The sequence below is a fragment of the Pelobates fuscus genome, chromosome 8 (assembly GCF_036172605.1).
Source record: "Pelobates fuscus isolate aPelFus1 chromosome 8, aPelFus1.pri, whole genome shotgun sequence".
Taxonomy (NCBI): Eukaryota; Metazoa; Chordata; class Amphibia; order Anura; family Pelobatidae; genus Pelobates; species Pelobates fuscus.
Window position 1 is genome coordinate 163825502 of NC_086324.1, and position 18490 is coordinate 163843991.

At 36.5% G+C, this 18490-nt stretch overlaps 1 protein-coding gene across 5 annotated transcripts; it reads right to left on the reverse strand.

Annotated features, from left to right (window-relative positions):
• Window positions 1-608: 608 nt before the first annotated feature.
• SCNN1G (sodium channel epithelial 1 subunit gamma) lies at window positions 609-17118 on the reverse strand. 5 transcript variants are annotated; one of them, XM_063430627.1, is made up of 13 exons: window positions 16886-17118; window positions 14103-14456; window positions 10429-10729; window positions 9171-9364; window positions 8694-8797; window positions 8275-8438; window positions 7709-7807; window positions 6543-6660; window positions 5908-5986; window positions 4614-4671; window positions 3991-4052; window positions 3020-3095; window positions 609-1557 (listed from the first exon to the last, which is right to left on the reverse strand). In XM_063430627.1, exons 2-13 carry the CDS (start codon window positions 14423-14425, stop codon window positions 1162-1164), a joined length of 1974 nt encoding a protein of 657 aa, XP_063286697.1. In that variant the 5' UTR covers window positions 14426-14456; window positions 16886-17118; the 3' UTR covers window positions 609-1161. The 5 variants fall into 5 exon arrangements, with proteins under 5 accessions (XP_063286697.1, XP_063286701.1, XP_063286699.1 ...); XM_063430631.1 differs by lacking the exon at window positions 16886-17118 and adding an exon at window positions 16160-16179; XM_063430629.1 differs by lacking the exon at window positions 16886-17118 and adding an exon at window positions 15948-16052.
• Window positions 17119-18490: the final 1372 nt, after the last annotated feature.

The following is an 18490-nucleotide window of genomic DNA, read 5'->3' on the forward strand; positions in this document are numbered from 1 at the left end:
GAGTAGCAGCATTTAATACATTTTGTGCACAGCCCACAGGCTTAACCATTTGAGTGCCAGGCTAGTGGATAAAACACATTGCAGAGGAATACAGTGCTATCCCTAGATGTCATTGACGTCTTTCTCTTTCCTAGCAAGGGGTTAGGAAATGTCCCGTGTGTCTGGATTATCCTGGCGAGTCATATGTCATGACAGGCTTAAAGTAACATTACTCTTTTTTTTAATGACTATTACTTTTAATAGAACAACACTTTAAGTTCAGATGCTCCTAACAGCTCAAGATGTGCAAACAGACAGCATAAACACATCGCCAGTTAATGAGGAAAGCAGGGTGTGAGGCTGATGGCGAGTGATTTCTGTCATGTGTAGAGAGAATGAGGAGGCTTAGTCAGAATCCCATCAATATGACCTAGGGTAAAGACGAAACCCATTTATCAGTTCGCTGGGAAATAACAGACTCTCCTTGCAGATGCAATGAGTGACTATATGTGACCATATCAGCCTGACAGGTTCATACATGTTGGTTCTTGGCATGGGATAGAAAAAACCTACACATACATTTTGTTGATAAAATAACTTTTAAACAGTTGTTTAGAAGAATCAAAAGTAAAACCAAAAACCAAAATTTCAAATCCAACACACAAGTAGTAGTGTTTGAGTGATTATACTACATGCTACAATTCTCAATGCTGGTTGAAAACTTTGCAGGACTCAAGGCAGGGCACCATGTCACTCCTCACGCACATCCTTGTTGAAATCAAATCACAGCCATTATACGTAGTGTACAAAACCTTTCACTCTATACTACAGCCCACCACGTCAGGCCACCCCACCTTCGATAAATAAGAAATAGTGGCTTTAAAACAATCCACTCTGTGTGGCCATGGCACATTGTGAATGAGTTAAGATATCCCATAAGTGTATAGAGACCTTTCACAAGTTCTGACGCTGATACAACAATTGGTATTCCATACAGAGCCTTCACAACATTTGTAAGTGCAAAAAACGCTCTTGTTTATCACTTTGTGCATTTATGAGCACCAATTTATAATTATAAAAGTCTGCAAAATGAAGTTCTGACCCCGTCAAAAGACAAATAAGTCTTTTTGAACTGTAGCTACTCTTCATATTACCTAAGTGAACATATGGAGAATGATTCCATTATAGATGTTCTATAATGTCTTCTAAATTAGTTTGTTCTTGGTGGAAGGATGCTTGAATACGTAATGTGTTGTATCTTGGTGGTGGAGTCTGTGGCATTTCACAGCTTGTGGCTGAAGGTAATTTGAGAGCCGTATTAAATGTAGGTGGATCATCATCTCCTAAGCAGCCAAGATTGTCATGCCCTGTCATGGCAGGGACTGGAATATTATGGTTATGCTCAGGTGGACTTCCCCTTTGTTCTCTCCATGACTTGATAAACTTCTGCCAGCGCTGACGAAGAACAACCCAAAAGGAGTCGATAAGAAAAATCTCCACAATCTCAAGAACACAAACCATGGAGCAGCTCATCCATAAACCCAGCTGCCCCCCAAAATTAGACAGCAAGGTGACAATCTGTAGAAAGAAAAATAGATAAATATTATACAGACACTCCAGGCATGCATACATCGAATGCAATCATTATATTAGGTTACAGTTAGTTATACTGAGCAGGTTTATATTATTAGAGGGACACTCCAGGCTCTCACACACATTAGGTGCACTGTGTAGGTTAGGTTACAGTTTGTTATACTTGGTGGGTTTATATTATTAAAGGGACACTCCAGGCTCCCACACGTTAGGTGCACTGTGTAGGTTAGGTTAAAGTTAGTTATATTGGGTGGGTTTATATTATTAAAGGGACACTCCAGGCTCCCACACACATTAGGTGCACTGTGTAGGTTAGGTTACAGTTAGTTATACTGGGTGGGTTTATATTATTAAAGGGACACTCCAGGCTCCCACACGTTAGGTGCACTGTTTAGGTTAGGTTAAAGTTAGTTATATTGGGTGGGTTTATATTATTAAAGGGACACTCCAGGCTCTCACACACATTAGGTGCACTGTGTAGGTTAGGTTACAGTTTGTTATACTTGGTGGGTTTATATTATTAAAGGGACACTCCAGGCTCCCACACGTTAGGTGCACTGTTTAGGTTAGGTTAAAGTTAGTTATATTGGGTGGGTTTATATTATTAAAGGGACACTCCAGGCTCCCACACGTTAGGTGCACTGTTTAGGTTAGGTTAAAGTTAGTTATATTGGGTGGGTTTATATTATTAAAGGGACACTCCAGGCTCTCACACATGTTAGGTGCACTGTGTAGGTTAGGTTACAGTTAGTTATACTGGGTGGGTTTATATAATTAAAGGGACACTCCAGGCTCCCACACACGTTAGATGCACTGTTTCGGTTAGGTTAAAGCTAGTTATACTGGGTGGGTTTATCTTATTAAAGGGACACTCCAGGCTCCCACACACGTTAGATGCACTGTGTTTGGTGGGTTACAGTTAGTTATATTAAGTGGGTTTATATTATTAAAGGGACACTCCAGGCTCCCACACATGTTAGATGCACTGTTTCGGTTAGGTTAAAGCTAGTTATACTGGGTGGGTTTATATAATTAAAGGGACACTCCAGGCTCCCACACACGTTAGATGCACTGTTTCGGTTAGGTTAAAGCTAGTTATACTGGGTGGGTTTATATTATTAAAGGGACACTCCAGGCTCCCACACACGTTAGATGCACTGTGTAGGTTAGGTTACAGTTAGTTATACTGGGTGGGTTTATATTATTAAAGGGACACTCCAGGCTCCCACACACGTTAGATACACTGTGTAGGTTAGGTTACAGTTAGTTATACTGGGTGGGTTTATATTATTAAAGGGACACTCCAGGCTCCCACACATGTTAGGTGAACTGTGTAGATTAGGTTACAGTTAGTTGTACTTGGTAGGTTGAAGGCAAGGCTAAATGTAACTGAACTGTAGGTAAAAAAAAAACAAAATGGGGACATGGTAAAGTTGAGTGTACTTACACTATTAGCTGGGTTTTCAGATATGGATCTAACATTCAAGTCGTGATAGAAAATATCAAGGTTTGCCAGATCATTCCTGGAATGGAAATTAAGAATAAATTATAAAAATATATATTGCAATGTGTACTACAAAGTTTAAAAAAGTCAATTATCTATCTGTCTGTCTGTCTGTCTGTCTGTGTATCTATCTATCTATGTATCTATCTCTCTATCTATCTCTCTATCTATCTCTCTATCTATCTATGTATCTATCTATCTATGTATCTATCTGTCTGTCTATCTATCTATCTATCTATCCACACAATGCAATTTAATATTACAATAAACATGTTTATGTGTATCATTATTCTTTAAAGCAAATCTTTCACAATATGAATCTCTTGGCTCTTAGCCGAGGTATCCTTTCCTCCAAATCTGCTGAAGCCCCCCTAACCATTCTTATCCTTGGGCAGGATTTACTCACCATTTTAGCCTGCTGTCCAGTCCCTCCAGATCTTCTTTCTAGGTGCCTCCATCTTAAAATGTCTTAGATGGGGCCACCCAGAAGTACTCTCATCTGCACGTAGCTGGGTTTGCACGTCAAATCACAGGCATACACATTAGAGGATATGGTGGCTTCAACTGACCTGCGTTGACTCTCATTAAGACTCTCACACCGCATGAGGAAGTGAACCGGCACAGGAGGGGGTAAGGATAGATTCAGATGGTAAATGACAAAGTTGACAAAGGACATGGAGCTTGAGTAAAGCTCCACCCTTTGTCAAGTTATGTCAACCTGCAGTTTATACATAAGGAAAAGTGGACCTTATTTATGACTATGAAAATAAACATAGTTTTGAGAGAGAAAAACCCAATACAAACAAAAATGGGTCAACTAAGGGGGAGATTTGGGACATACCAATGTTAAAAAAAGTGTCAGATCCACTTCAAGGTACATTAATAAATTGCACAGACATTATTGAAATACTCACTCCTTAAGACTGCTTTCTATCTTGTTTCCGAGTTCCCAAGACAAAACACGAAGCATCCAGTCCTTGATAAAGAAAGACAAAATAAAAGTAATATTTTAGGCTGCTTTGTTGGTTGGAGATGGCAGGAATATATTCGTAATTTTATCCACTAAAGGGCAATTTGTCTGGAACTGAAAACAAATTCAAAAACTGAACTTCAAATTGTAGGCTAAAATATCTGTACTGAAAATGTGGCTGACTTTGAGAATATTTCTAAATTTGAAAGTCCCTTTGAAATCACAATAATTCACATTTCATTTAACAAACAGCGAATTGAAGTTAATTGAAATTAAAATTGCAAAATTAAGGTTTTAATAGTCAAGCTGTGTCTATTGCTACATTTTGCCATGAAGTTTCCCTTTGTAGTTATTAAATAACCTAGTAAAGTTTGAATATAAATTCAATGTGAATAAAATAGCTGAATTGAAAACATAGCGGACTAGGATCATTTTTCCAGCTTGGCCCAAAATTGATACTGGAATTCCTGACACTTCACACATTAGTGAATAACCCAGTCAATAATAATACTGAAACATAGGACATACAGAAAGCCAGTCAAGGTGGGAGGAGGGATTGGAACCTACCGTGGATTTAACTGATGGCCACATTGCTACACTCCTTGTTAATTCCCATTCTTTAGAGCTAAAAAAAAAACAGAAAAAAAGAAAAAATGATTTGATGAAACCATGGATTTTGAACTTTATTTAAAGCATATGTTTTTCATTATTTTTATACAAAATGTATAGCCTTCATATGTGAGATTGGTCATAACCGAATTCCTGCAATGTGCAGAATAAAAACATGAGCAAAGAATCATGGGAAAGGGACTCTCAAGATGGTGGCATCCACTACCTTGGTCATGCAGTGGAGGCTAACTCATTTTTGCTTGCCTATTCTGAGTCTTTCTCCCCAGAAAAAACTTTGATGTTCCTCTATAAAATGGCGCAATGGTAACATGGTGTTATGGAAAGGGAAATGATGACAAAATAAGTACATATATGGTCTTATAGATTGTAAGCTCTACAATCCAGCAGGGTCCTCACAAACCTATTGTTCTTGTTGTAACATTATGTAATTGTCTTGTCTATTGCTAAATTTCCCCCTTTATAATATTGTAAAGTGCTGTGGAGTATTTTGGTGCTATATAAATGCTGTTAGTAATAATAATAGTTCCATAAAAACTTTAAAAAACAGATGCTTCAGGGTACTCACCCATAAACTATGGGGAGCGCTACCTCACCAAAAACTCCTCCCCGCCCCCCCGCTGCCCCTTTGGTTAGGGGTATACTTGGAAGACAGCCAGACCGTCCACTTCCCACTTGGTCGCACTTTTGTGCTCATAAGCTGTGTCGCTGATCTCCCTACGCTATTGTACCATCATGTAACAAGGTCAATGTTTGGTTGTTTCACTCTTGACCCATTTGTCATCTTAGGACACAAGTTTTCTCCTGTAACAAATTTTATATGCACCATGTCCTTTCTTTATTTCTATACCCAACCATACACTGATATAACAAAAAAAGAAAAATCTCAATAAAAAGTGTTTGACAAAAAACAAAAGCAAAAAAAAACCAGATACTTATGCAAAAAGGCAAATAATGAAAAATCATTGGAAAGATGCATAGAAAGTCTCACCGTAGCATAATATAAATTAAACATATCGTAACAAAAATTATAAATTGATTAGCCGTACGGGGTAAAAAGAAAAATGGTAAGACCACCAATAGGCATGCTAACTATTTAGGAACTAATTAAAAAAGGATGTGCTAAGAATTACAGAAAGTAAGTAAGCCATAACAACGCTCCCTATTATGAACGATCAGCACTCGGCAATTTGGAACAAATAATGACAAAAAAATAAGCCTCTAATTTTCTTACTTGCAGGATTCGCGACATGTGCTCTGACATTCCAACTGCTCCTGTACAAACTGCTGATAAAGCTGAAAGTAGCAGTAAACTGCCAAAAACAAAGACGGAAGCAATGATTAGTCCTTGTATCCAGTAAATATTAATGCTTTGCATACGTGAGTCTTCCAAAAAAAGCAAAATTTGGCCATTTATCAACTCCTGTCATTCTCATCTAATGTTATGGTGGCTGGGGAAGGTAGGAGCCATAATCATCATAAGCTGACACGGAAGATTTTGAAAGCCTCTTGGCAAAAAAACACTGTTCTAATAATAATATGAAGAATAATATGTGTGTAAAGCTGAATGTAAACTCCTGGCAAAAACACCCCATTATCTATTCAATTGCCTGGCCCTGAATGCCCAACATTTAGCCACTTGTCTACCATAGCACCCCCTAGAGAGACATGCAGAATTATTCACTAAAATGAGAATTCCAGATTAATTTCAAATTTGAGGGCAAAATAACGAAATGTTGGCCTTAAATTCAGCTACTATGGCCTTAAATTTAAGATTCACTTTGAAGTCTCACTTTAGTAACCCTGATGGAATTTTCAGATTTCCATAGGTGGATGTATATTAAAGGAAGGTAACAATGGCAGACTTACTCCAGCTGGGGTGCTCCTTGGAGTTGCAGTACTTTGCGTTATCTGGCAAAGGGTCTCCGTAATGTGCACAGCCACACGTGCTCACCATATGTAGCTGAAAACAGGAGTGCAGGCAGGTCTGTCCGAGAGAAGGAAACATGAAACTGGCTTTAGAAAAATCTAGAAATGTATGTTATCTAAATTCATTGCCACAAGACAGTCAGAGTTCATGCCTTTCAATAACCTAGATTATCATTCCCAGTCGATAGCCATTTAGAATAGTCATGTCGTTTATTAGGTGTGTATTGCATTTTACTGTGAAATTACTGCTTAGCCATATAGGGGTAGAATGTGGAATATGCATATCCACAGCATATAACAGAGAACAGAGTGCAGAGTTCATTTAGAGAATATTCTACTATTGGCATAGCTACGATGTGTTGCCTTCATAGCAGCCTGATTACCTCAATGAATACCAAATTGCTAAAAACATTCCTTTGGAGTTTTGGTCCAGGCTGAATTGAAACAATTGATCAGTTTTAAACAGAACTTGTGATCCATATTAGTATCAAATGTGCTCTATTTGTTTGAGATCTGGATGCTAAGTAGATCATAGGGGTAAAGCGTAAACTGTGTAAACTAATGGACAAAAAAATGGATGTTCCATCAGTTTGGACAAAGCTGGCCTTCCGAGGCTGTAACCCACTACAGACTCCAGAACTTACAGAGAATGCTGCAAAACATACAGTGAACTGCGGCTTGTAAAAAAAAAGTTCTAGAGTCTATAATGCATAGTATGTTAAAAAGCCATAAATGGCGGCTGTACGTTAAAAGATGGAGTCGCCATTTTTGTCATGAACCAATTTATTGACTGGCCGTGTTCAATGATGTTACTGTAATACAATTCTCATATAATTAAATCATAGGTTCTTTTAAGAAAGTGTATGATTAAAATATATATACTAGACTTGTAATGGTGTGCTTTGACCTGACCTGCCAAAATATGAAAGAGGCATATTGTGATGTATATTAAAATAAAAACTAATTATGTGCCAGGTGTGGCTATGAAAAAGTAATAAGAATGCTGTCTGACATGCTCTGTCTTGTTATATTCAACAAAGTCGGTGTTGTATCAACTTAAAGGGTGATTTTTTAGAGGTTTATACAACTTTACATTCTATACATACCTGGAGGTTATACTCTTTTTTGTAGAGATTTCGGATAGGTATATCACTTCCGTCCATAGTGCAATCACTGTATGGATCACTTAGCTTTGAAGAAACTGTCTGAAACAAAAATTTTAATATTTTAAATTGTATTTAATTTATTTACTCTGTCAATTCTGAGTTCTTCAGCAGTGTTATCATCTATTTTTTGAGCGATTGTTTTCTCCGATAATACAATGATACATTAATACACTGCTACGTGTATATATATATATATATATATATATATATATAAAATGCATCCAACACCTTTCACAATACCTTTGCCAGTCATTGCATGATATTTCATCTCCTTCAATAAACTAAATTTTAGCCAGTTACAGTCTGTGAAAATGAATAGTATTGCAATCTAAACCTGGTTTAATGCCAGAGTCTGCCTTTTTGGCATGAAACGCGTCAGTCACTGCTTTCACTACATTATTTATTTGCAATGATTGTGGAAATGCATGGCTGGGCAGCCTTCTATGAGAGCTCCTGTTTGTGTTGGAATCTTTGCCGAAAGTGAAAGGTTTGACCTATTCACTCACCAGCTGCATTCCGATGGATGTCTCAAAAGATGTTTCCAGTTCAGTCCCCGAATCCTCAATAAAAGGGTATTCATTTTGGTCATGTACTAATATTTTGGCTCCTGCACCTGTGACTAAGTAAGGATTGTACTCCTGCTCTTCGATATGTAAGACAACTTTCAGTCCTAGAGAGAGAAAGAGAAATATGGGTCACTAGGTGAAAACAGTAGCCTTTTGCACTATGATTGAACTTTAATACAAGTTAAGTGTATTTTTTAACAATGAAGATATATTTTTTCCAAACGTATATATTAATGGGTATCTGGCGCCAAAGCTTGCTTTTATCGTTGCAGTTTGGAAGTAAACTCGCAACAACCCACTTTTTATTGGAAACACATAGACAAGAGAGATTTCTCAATCACGACATTCATCGTACTCACCATATTCCATGCCGCCCATGGAAGACACCAATAATTCTTGCTGATTTCCGCTGTTGAATGTGTAACAATTTCCATACAGAGGGTGATGGAAGAGAGTAAAGTTTCTATGGAAATAAAAAAAGTCACATTGGATGTGTAAACATGTTAAATTATTTTAAACATGTTTAGTTTTTGCCTAATGTTAAAATAAATATGGTCTACCAAACAGGAGTTGATCACCAAGCAATGAGTGATGTCTACCATTATCTCATGGGAAAGGATTGCAGCTGTCAATCATAAGAAATCATAATAATAAGAAATAGCTCTGTATGCTAATTAATGGAAGGGGAATGGGGGGGAAAGATATTTCCATCTTTAATTATCTGACTTCATAATATTTATTTACGTTACATAATTAACATGCAGCTGTTTGGTATTTCAAGTTTGTTTCTGGGATTTTCAGACCTATAACTGTAAGTGCAAGATGGTGTCACTAACCTTGAATCGCAGGCCTGTCCATTGAAAAAGCATGTGACCAGGAGATCATCGGCAGAATATCCCAGAGCAATTTTTGTTTCCATGGGAATTTCAGCCAGGATGTTCATGTAGTGCAAACGATACCACTCCTGGATTGCGTTGACACCCGAGCTAAAGGTGAAAACCGTGCAATCTGTTGCATTGTGGGGGTCGCACTGTGTTGGAGAAAAATGGGCACATAGAAGAAGACAATGAGAATCCCAAACCACCACTAGTCATACCATAAAAGCCAATGAGCTTCTTGTTTACCACAATTTAGCAGAAGTTTAGGAGATAACAATGCTTCAAATACTGTATTGTAAAGGGCCTAGTACAGGGGTAAGCAACCTTCGGCACTCCAAATGTTGTGGACTACATTTTTCATAATACTTTTACAGCCATAATGCTGGAAAAGCATCATGGGAGATCAACATCTGTAGTGGTGAAAGTTGCCTATCCCTGACCTAGTATCTAGTTCTGCTATCCATCTAACCCTAAATACCTCTGAAAACAATCATTCATTCAATAATTATCTCTAAAACCAACATTTACTTTACAAGTAACCCATGAAGTCCACTATGACAGGCTGAGGAACTGTGTTACATACCATGGTCCTTTAAAGGTAAATACAGCACAGAGGATGGGAAATACTCTGTCACCCCTACAACCTCCCAGGGATAACCAGAGAGTTTGTCTATATAGCTAGAAGGTCTCTACTACACTAAAATTGAAAAATGGCCTGGACTTGTACCTGCTCTTTAAGGGGACACTCTATTGCTCAAATATCAAATAAATAAATAAATAAATAATCTCTGTTTAGTAGACATACACCCAATGCAAACATGCATGCATTTAATTATGTGTTTTTTATTGCAGTGTATCTAAAACTGATGGCAATCCAAGCACAGACTTTCAAATGCAGCTCAATGAAAGGGCTTTACAAGGCAGGTGCTCTGGGCAACTGCTGCCTCTTGAATTTAGTTCAACAGAGCTTAACAACCAGGAAGTAACAGGTCTGGTTATCTGATTGACAGTAAGGGGTGTGTAACACGGTTCATTTAGAAAAGTGCCCATTTCTACTGAAATCTACACTTTTTGGAAAATGAAAAAAAGAGGACAAACTCTTCACACATAAAGTATTTCGGCAAACTAAAGTGCTTTAGGTGTTTGGTGTGTCCTTTAAGAGATCTTTATCCATTGTCCCCATAAAATGCAAGAAATGGAGGTGCCAGGAACTTACCAACTTGTAGCCCACCGTATTTTCATCAACAGCTTTATCAGCATTCCTGCGCACGAGCCGCGAACTAATCTTGCTCCTCTTCCCGCTTGGAATCTCTTGTATGGTCAACTGGCCATCAACAACGCCCTCTAGTTTAACCAGCGGTATTTTATTTATATATTCATAGCTTGCTGATACACTCTCAGCTGTATCTGCATCCCGTTTCCGACGTTGTGACGTTGGAGGATATCCATAAATATTTTTCAACACCTCGACTGTGTCGGCATCCAGAGGGGCCAAATATTTCTTCATGACGCTGTATCTGAAGAAGAAAATCGCAGGAGTCAGTTGGCCTTGTCAACAGACACAACCGTCAAAAAACAAAAATGTGATCATAATAAGGTTTTAATCTTTATATAGTCAAGCATAACAATAGACAACTGTATTATCAATTAAAAAAGTTGTGACTATACTAGGTGGGAATGTGACACATGGACCCCAAGTGTTCATTACTTGCCCTTTTAAGCATATGTTCATGTTAAGCGTTTAATATTAATGGGTTTATTTACTAAATTGCAAATTGTAAAGAATTTTAATCTAACTGGCAAACTTCTCCGAAGCTGCTATATTAGCCAAAAGGGCATTCCGATTCCAATTTGCTATAATTCAGCCTTTAATGAATTAACTGCTAGGTGGTAAAATAATTAGCAATATAAAAACGCTAAATTCTGTCTTTTGGTTCCTAAGCATCACAGACACCCATACCCCACCCCCACATTTACTTATTGTCACCAGTTATGATTGCAGTTAAAATACCCTCACAAACAATCACTAGATGGAGATCCTTCTATATCTTCCTTTCTTTTGATGCAACTCAATTATTCTTGGGACTATTCAGCTTCAGTAAAATGCTAATTTTAACTGATTTTTCCAGCTTTTTGTCCATGTTCATTCGCTACATGCTGCTTGTCACCATGTCTCTCACTACTCTCATTTACCTTTTGCAGTCAGAATGTTTTTTTTTACTGTTGCATGCGCCAGTCTGACCTACTTGCTGATGGCCAGCTGGAGGTATTGGGCAGAAGAGCTAACCTTTTTTTTTCCGGTCAAGTGGACTTCTGAGATAATCTTGTCTAAGCTTGGAGTCTGATTCTCTCCTTTGTTGGTCCGGGGTGTGTTATATATTATGCCTGAAGGGTTATGAAAACTTTTCTCCATGAGTTCTAAATTAACCCCCCCCCCACGCCATTATCGACCTCTGTATTTTCTTTTTTAATCACTAAGCACAGACAGGGCTATTCACTAGACTAAGATCACCAAATTAATATCTGAATGGCGGCAAAATTAAGGCAATAAAATGCTAATCTGGAAAAAAAAAATTGCCAAAGCACAGCTATTTTATTGTCAATTTTGCCATTTGGATTTTTACTTGCTACAGTTTGGAGTGAAATTAATAAACCCTAGCGTTGTAGAAAACTAAAAATCATATTGCAAAATCAAGTCAAAAACAGCAAATATGTAATAATTATCCAATCCTGCTATAGTCACCGCTGGGATAGTTTTGCCAGTTTTCAGTTTATTAAGTCAGGATTTATATACCATTATATTTTAGAGGGTACATGAATAGTTCGTCTCCCAGTATTAATATGTAAAAGTACCGTAACTAATGATTTCACTTTTGGAAAAAGTTTTAAAATATATTAAAATGAAAATGATATAAAGCAATGACAAATACTACCGCTCTGCCAAGTGATTTAATTCTTCGTTATTTGAGATTATTTAATTGAGATTACATTACACTGCTTTCTAATCTGGAAGTATCAATATTACATAATTAACACGTGTATAATATTCCGTAATCCACTACAACTATAAAAGAGCAGCAGCTGGGAATTGTGGAGAATTGATAACAATTTGCAAAAAAATAAATGGCAGTGTTAGCTGAAAAGGTTAAATAAAAATGAAAAGAAAAGCTGGACTGGGGAATTATTCCAATCTGTTTGTTTTCACCTAAAATGTCCTTGTTCCGCATAGTTTACTGTTAAGTGAATACAGTGCTGTGAGCTGTGAGCAGTGATTAAAATTAATTCTAAGTCAATTTTAGATTTTCAACCAGCATAGCTGACCTGGATATTATTATTTTTTTTTTTTAATTGGCTATTACAGCCTCAATTAAATCTGAATTGAATTCTCAACAATTTATACTTAAGCAAATAACGGTTTACGGCAGACATAAGGAGTATATATTCATTGGGTGTACACGAGATTTACATATCACTGAATCACTCCCAACACAGAAGATATCTCCTTCTAATTCAATATGCAGAGAAAATAAACCAATTCACAAATAGCTATGTCATCATTTCAACACATTTTTTTTTCGAGCTGAGGAATATGTAGGAGCTATAGAAATGATAAAATAATCAATAAGTCATCTGTCTGGGAGGTTTAACCCCTTAAGGACACATGACATGTGTGACAATGTCATGATCCCCTTTTATTCAAGAAGGTTGGTCCTTAAGGGGTTAATGAAATCAGCATTAAATATCACATTTCAGAAATAGAACTGGACTTTCAATATCCAATCCTTGTGGATATATCCACCTTTCACTACATGTATACACTGTATTTAATATCATTTAGTTAGGTCAGTTTGTGTATTTTGTAAATGGTATATAAACGTATAAAAGTCACGATTATTAAAAATAGTTATTTGTCTCTGCACAATTATGATGAGATTAAATTAGCAATTTAGCTCTATGACAGAACAATAAATTAATATCTCATTCAGATACTTTGTTCCCCAATCCTTTTTCCTGGGATATTACTGTTAACTTTGCTAAAACGAATGAACAAAGACCCTGGCACTGCCAAAGCCGTTCAGAGCTTTAAATCGCTGTTTGGTTCACCATTGACTATTAACACACCTCTAGAGTATTGAGTTATTTGTGCCTGCTGTGCTATGCGTTATTAATAAGGTTGGCAGGTACAATGTGATGTGTTTCCAGACAGGGTTATTTACTAAAAACTGATTTGTTGACATTCAAATAGAATTGAAAGTGACATTCACCCGTTAGACTAGCATAGCTAAAATGAAAAAAATACCAGACTTGAAGATTTTTTTTTAGCACTTTGGCCATTACTGCCTAAAGTTATGAAAAATTATCAGTCAGGTATGCTTCTTGTGCAACTACTTGGGCTTTAATTATGAAACTTAGTTTGAATTCTCTCTTTAGTAAATAACCCTGTTTCAATTCCCAACAATTCACACTTTTGTGAATAAACACTGACCACGTTTCACTGCATTACCCCTTTGAAACAAAAGAGATCCTTTTATTAACAGCACTTAGAACCAGATTGCAGAATAAGTCTTAATGCGTTCCTCTACTTCAACCTGATTTCAACATATATGTGTCTGGGTTTTGTACTTAAAGTATATCGAAAAATAACATTGAAAGGAAATGTGGGCTCCTGCAGTAACTGCTTCATTGGATTCTGGGTATCAGTTACCCTATCCATACAGCTTTTGGCCATTAGATCTCCAAACAGGAGTGCCATTAAAAGGCAGTAGGCATTTGAAGAACATCAGGTGGAACATAGTCCACATCTCCTGGCCTGATAGAGGTTCATGTGCTACCCCGTCTATAAAACTGGCCTTTTATGGTTGTGAGCTTCAGTTGTTGAGGTTCTCCTACCTGTAAGGGTTCATGTTACAGATTGTCACTGCAGGAAAATCCAGCTTCTTGAAGGTCACTGTGATAGAGGTGGTCACACTGTAGTAGGACATAAGAAGTAGGGCGCACTGCCAGAAGATCAGGGCCACCGCAATCAGAGTCAGCACAATCCATATCCATTTACGAAGACGACCTTTGGACACCACAATCCTCCTGCAACCATGGGTGTTAGTGGTCAAGCAGTACCATTGCATCAACTCATAGAGTGTAGGTGCTTGAGGACCTTTCACTGGAAGGGTCTTCTTGAGTTTCTGAGTAATTTTCCTCTTCCCAGCATTCGGCATATTTAACTGAAGACAGGCAGAACTCGATTATCTATCAGTAATAAAAAGGAAATGTTAGAAAATAGGATATCTCATGAGATGGAAAGATAGATAGACAGACAGACAGACAAATATTGGACACTATACGGGTAAACATGTAATAACGTTGCCTACATTTTCTGGGTTATTAACAAAGTAAGTTTTTAAATTTAATTCAAATTAAAATGCTTACAGTCTGACCACTTTGAGTCCATACGTCAGTGAATACCCCTGTCTAATTCAAATAATTACTGAAGACATTCATTAGAAATCTCGTCTTCAAAAAGCACATCTACAGTACAATGGATTTTGCATTAAAGAAGACTTTAGCTATATCAACTTTCCTGTTCAGTACACAACAACATGCAACAAGAGATGCGTAAAATATCTGTTTTCACACTGTATTGTTTAACAATTTAAAAGCATTTAAGAATGGATTTTTATTCATTCTATCAATTCTTTTTAAGTTGTTTATTTTTAAAAATTTTTTACAAAATACATTTAAAATATAAAAATACTGGTGTTGGATGGTTTATATTCCTATTTATATAAAGATTATTAAGTGTTTGCTTTTTTTACTCTGGATAAAATCCCTTGAAGACTTGTATTTAAATCATTTGATAAACATATAACATTGATAAATCACACAGAATATGCTAATTCAAGCAGTGTAATACATACCGAATAGGCTAAAACAATATACATAGCTTAGCAGCTTGTTTGGGAAGCCTCTGACATTAGTCAAATACTGTTTAAAATAAAGAACGGTATAATGTTCTGTTCAAAAAAAAAAAACTAAAAACAAGCTCTAATCTAATGAAATATCTTCACCACTAAAACGAAATCCTACCAGATGTATTTGTAGTTTAGTATTTTATTGCAAAAGTAGAAAATGTCTAAATCAATAGACATGGTTTGCAAAGTACAGAACATGTTCAAGCTATTAATAAAAAGAAAACTACAAATATATATATATATATATATATATTCAAACAAAGATATAGATAGATAGATAGATAGATAGATAGAGGATAGATAGATAGATAGATAGATAGATAGAGGATAGATAGATAGACAGACAGATAGATAGATACATACATACATACATGATAGATAGATAGATAGATAGATAGAGGATAGATAGATAGATAGATAGATAGATAGATAGATAGATAGATAGAGGATAGATAGATAGACAGACAGATAGATACATACATACATACATGATAGATAGATAGATAGATAGGTAGATAGATAGATAGATTAAACTCATGTACAGATAATTTGATATTGAGTTTTATTGCAATAAATATAAAAAAAAGTAATATAATTTTAGCTGGAAAATCACATATCCGGAATATAATTTGGTGATATTTGAGGCAAGGTCTTCTGGGTTTCACCAAAGTGAGTGGAGGTCTGACTTGTTTGAGTGGAAGACTCACCTGGTTGAGTGGGGTCTCACTTGGTTGAGTGACTGTCTGACCTTATTGAGTATAGGTCTTACTTGGTTGAGTGGGTCTCACTTGGTTGAATGTGACCTGATTAAGTGAAGGTCTCACCAGGTGGAGTTGAGGGATCCCCTGTTCTCTAGATGCAATGACACTGATTGAGCTCTACGGTCTCTTTAGATTTAGAAACATGCTTGGAATGTGCATTTAATACACCTGCTCAGTCTGGAATTAGGCAGATGGAACCGTCCCAAACTGGAGGACCTACCCTGACAGGTAGATCAAGTCAAGCAATCATCAACTGCTACAAGTGTTCTGCATCCCTTCAGCAGGACGCAGCCTGCATGACTGATAAAACTGCCTGTTCATGCCCCTTCATTTAAATAATTAAGAATATGTAATCCTAAAACGCTCACAGTCATTTCATGAAATTCTGACTGAACATTATTATTATTATTATTATTATCGGCATGTATAGAGAGCAAACTTATTCTGTAGCGCTTTGCAATATTATAAATAGGGAAATTTAACAATACATGAGACAATTACAAAATGTTACAGGAACAATATGTTGATAAGGATCCTGATCAAACAAGCCTACAATCTTGATAAGATCCCATGCATAAAATGATACAATATCATAGTTAGGCTGACAACGTGCTGAGGACTACACCTCTTATCATACCCAGCCACTGGGTTAATGAGAAGTGCTACACTCAGTAGTTAAAGTCTAGCTAACCATATTAAGCAGTAATATTGAAAACTGATAGAAAATAGAACAATATTGGCACATGTTCCATCATTAAACCTGTCTGTTTTACCTGTAGACACAGAACAATAAACAACAAAAAAACACAATCCGTAGAATAAAATATTGAACTTTAACTGTTGATGTTACAACTGAAGGTGAATGCATTGGTTTTTTTTTATAATCATATTTAGCGTTAATTAAAAAAAGTAATTATTATGTCATTCATTGAATAAAGTGTCTCACCTGTAAAGACTCAAACTTTCATAATTTAAATGGGGCACAATGAGAAAGTAGCGGCAGGTAAGGCAGAATGTGCATGCAATGCCGCTCCAGTGAGTCCTATTCAGAGAATATGATGGGAAACCTTGAGCTGTGATGCAGCTCAGTGCTGCGAAATTTCCTTCTGAAGACTGTGAGTCTCTGCATCAAAGCCTGGGCTACCTGGTTAGCTCGAACTGCTGTAAGCACTGCCTACATCTTTACCTCTCATTGCCTGGGGCATATTCTTCAATGTCACTTTAACACCATCCTAAGAAATATATATATATATATATTTGAATAGCTTTGCTTTCCATGTGCTAAGTCCTCCAACACCACCTAGTGGGCTAAAGTCAGAATACCTCTCTAATGAAATGGATACTATTATATTATGTTATAGTATATTATATTATACTATATCTGAGCAATATACTGAACAATAGTGATGGCTATACCTAGTTCCCCAGATTGATGCATTTGCCACAATGCTCAGCCTGGAGTAAGCAAAACGTGTCATTTTTTGTTTTTTTGCAGATATATAAATCAGATTAACTTGATAAAGCACTATTGATTGTGGGGGGCATTCGCTAAACGGCGAAATTAGTTGACAACTGATTTTCAATATTTAGACCAAAATATCACATTTATAAGATATAACTGCAGAATAGGACAACTACTTTAGTCTATATTTTTCAATTCAGTTATAAAATCAAGTTATTCACTAAAGTACGAATTGTTGGGAATTCAAAATTAAATTTACATTTTAGGCTAAATGAGTTCAATTAGAAACATTCTCTCGGTCTGCTATGTTTATGACTCATTTACTTTGGCGTAAATATGAAATCTACTATTAATTATTTTGAATTCCGTACAATTCACAGCTATAGTGGCATAAAAAAATGAATTCACATTCACAATTCAAGTCAATTAAAATTTTAGTCATATATTTAAGCCCTACATATTCCCTAGATTATAATTAAACATTCCTGACCCTAGAGTGTTAAAATCACCATCTAGCCATCTATGTTTGTGTGTTTGTCAGTGAATGTGTGTGTCTCAGTGTGACAAATCAGTAAGAGTGTGTCTGTCAGTGAGTGTGTCCTCTGTGCATCAGTTTCCTCTGTATGTAAATGTATGGGTGTTAGATTCTTTGTGTGGAGTTGTGTGTGTGTGTGTGTGTGTGTGTCAGTGTCCTCAGTTTGTAAATGTGTGTGAGTTTGAGTTTCCTGTGTCTAACTGTGTGTGTGTGTGTGTCAGTGTCCTCAGTTTGTAAATGTGTGTGAGTTTGAGTTTACTGTGTCTAACTGTGTGTGTGTGTGTCAGTGTCCTCAGTTTGTAAATGTGTGTGAGTTTGAGTTTACTGTGTCTAACTGTGTGTGTGTGTGTGTGTGTGTGTCAGTGTCCTCAGTTTGTAAATGTGTGTGAGTTTGAGTTCCCTGTATGTAACTGTGTGTGTGTGTCGTACTCTATGCGTAACTATTACATGTGTATTATATTTTCATTTTGTGACTTTTCTACTTCAGATTAATAGTTCATACACTCCATCTTACATACACAATATCACATTATATCATATTTATTTAAAACATA

Excerpts from the sequence above, each read along its gene's own strand:
- SCNN1G (XM_063430627.1), bottom strand. The coding sequence starts at position 14,425 with ATGCCGAATGCTGGGAAGAGGAAAATTACTCAGAAACTCAAGAAGACC. Across the intron at positions 10,730-14,102 it reads TGTAACATGAACCCTTACAG|ATACAGCGTCATGAAGAAAT; the intron begins GTAGGAGAACCT and ends TTTCTTCTTCAG. Across the intron at positions 3,096-3,990 it reads ATAGAAAGCAGTCTTAAGGA|GAATGATCTGGCAAACCTTG; the intron begins GTGAGTATTTCA and ends TTTCCATTCCAG.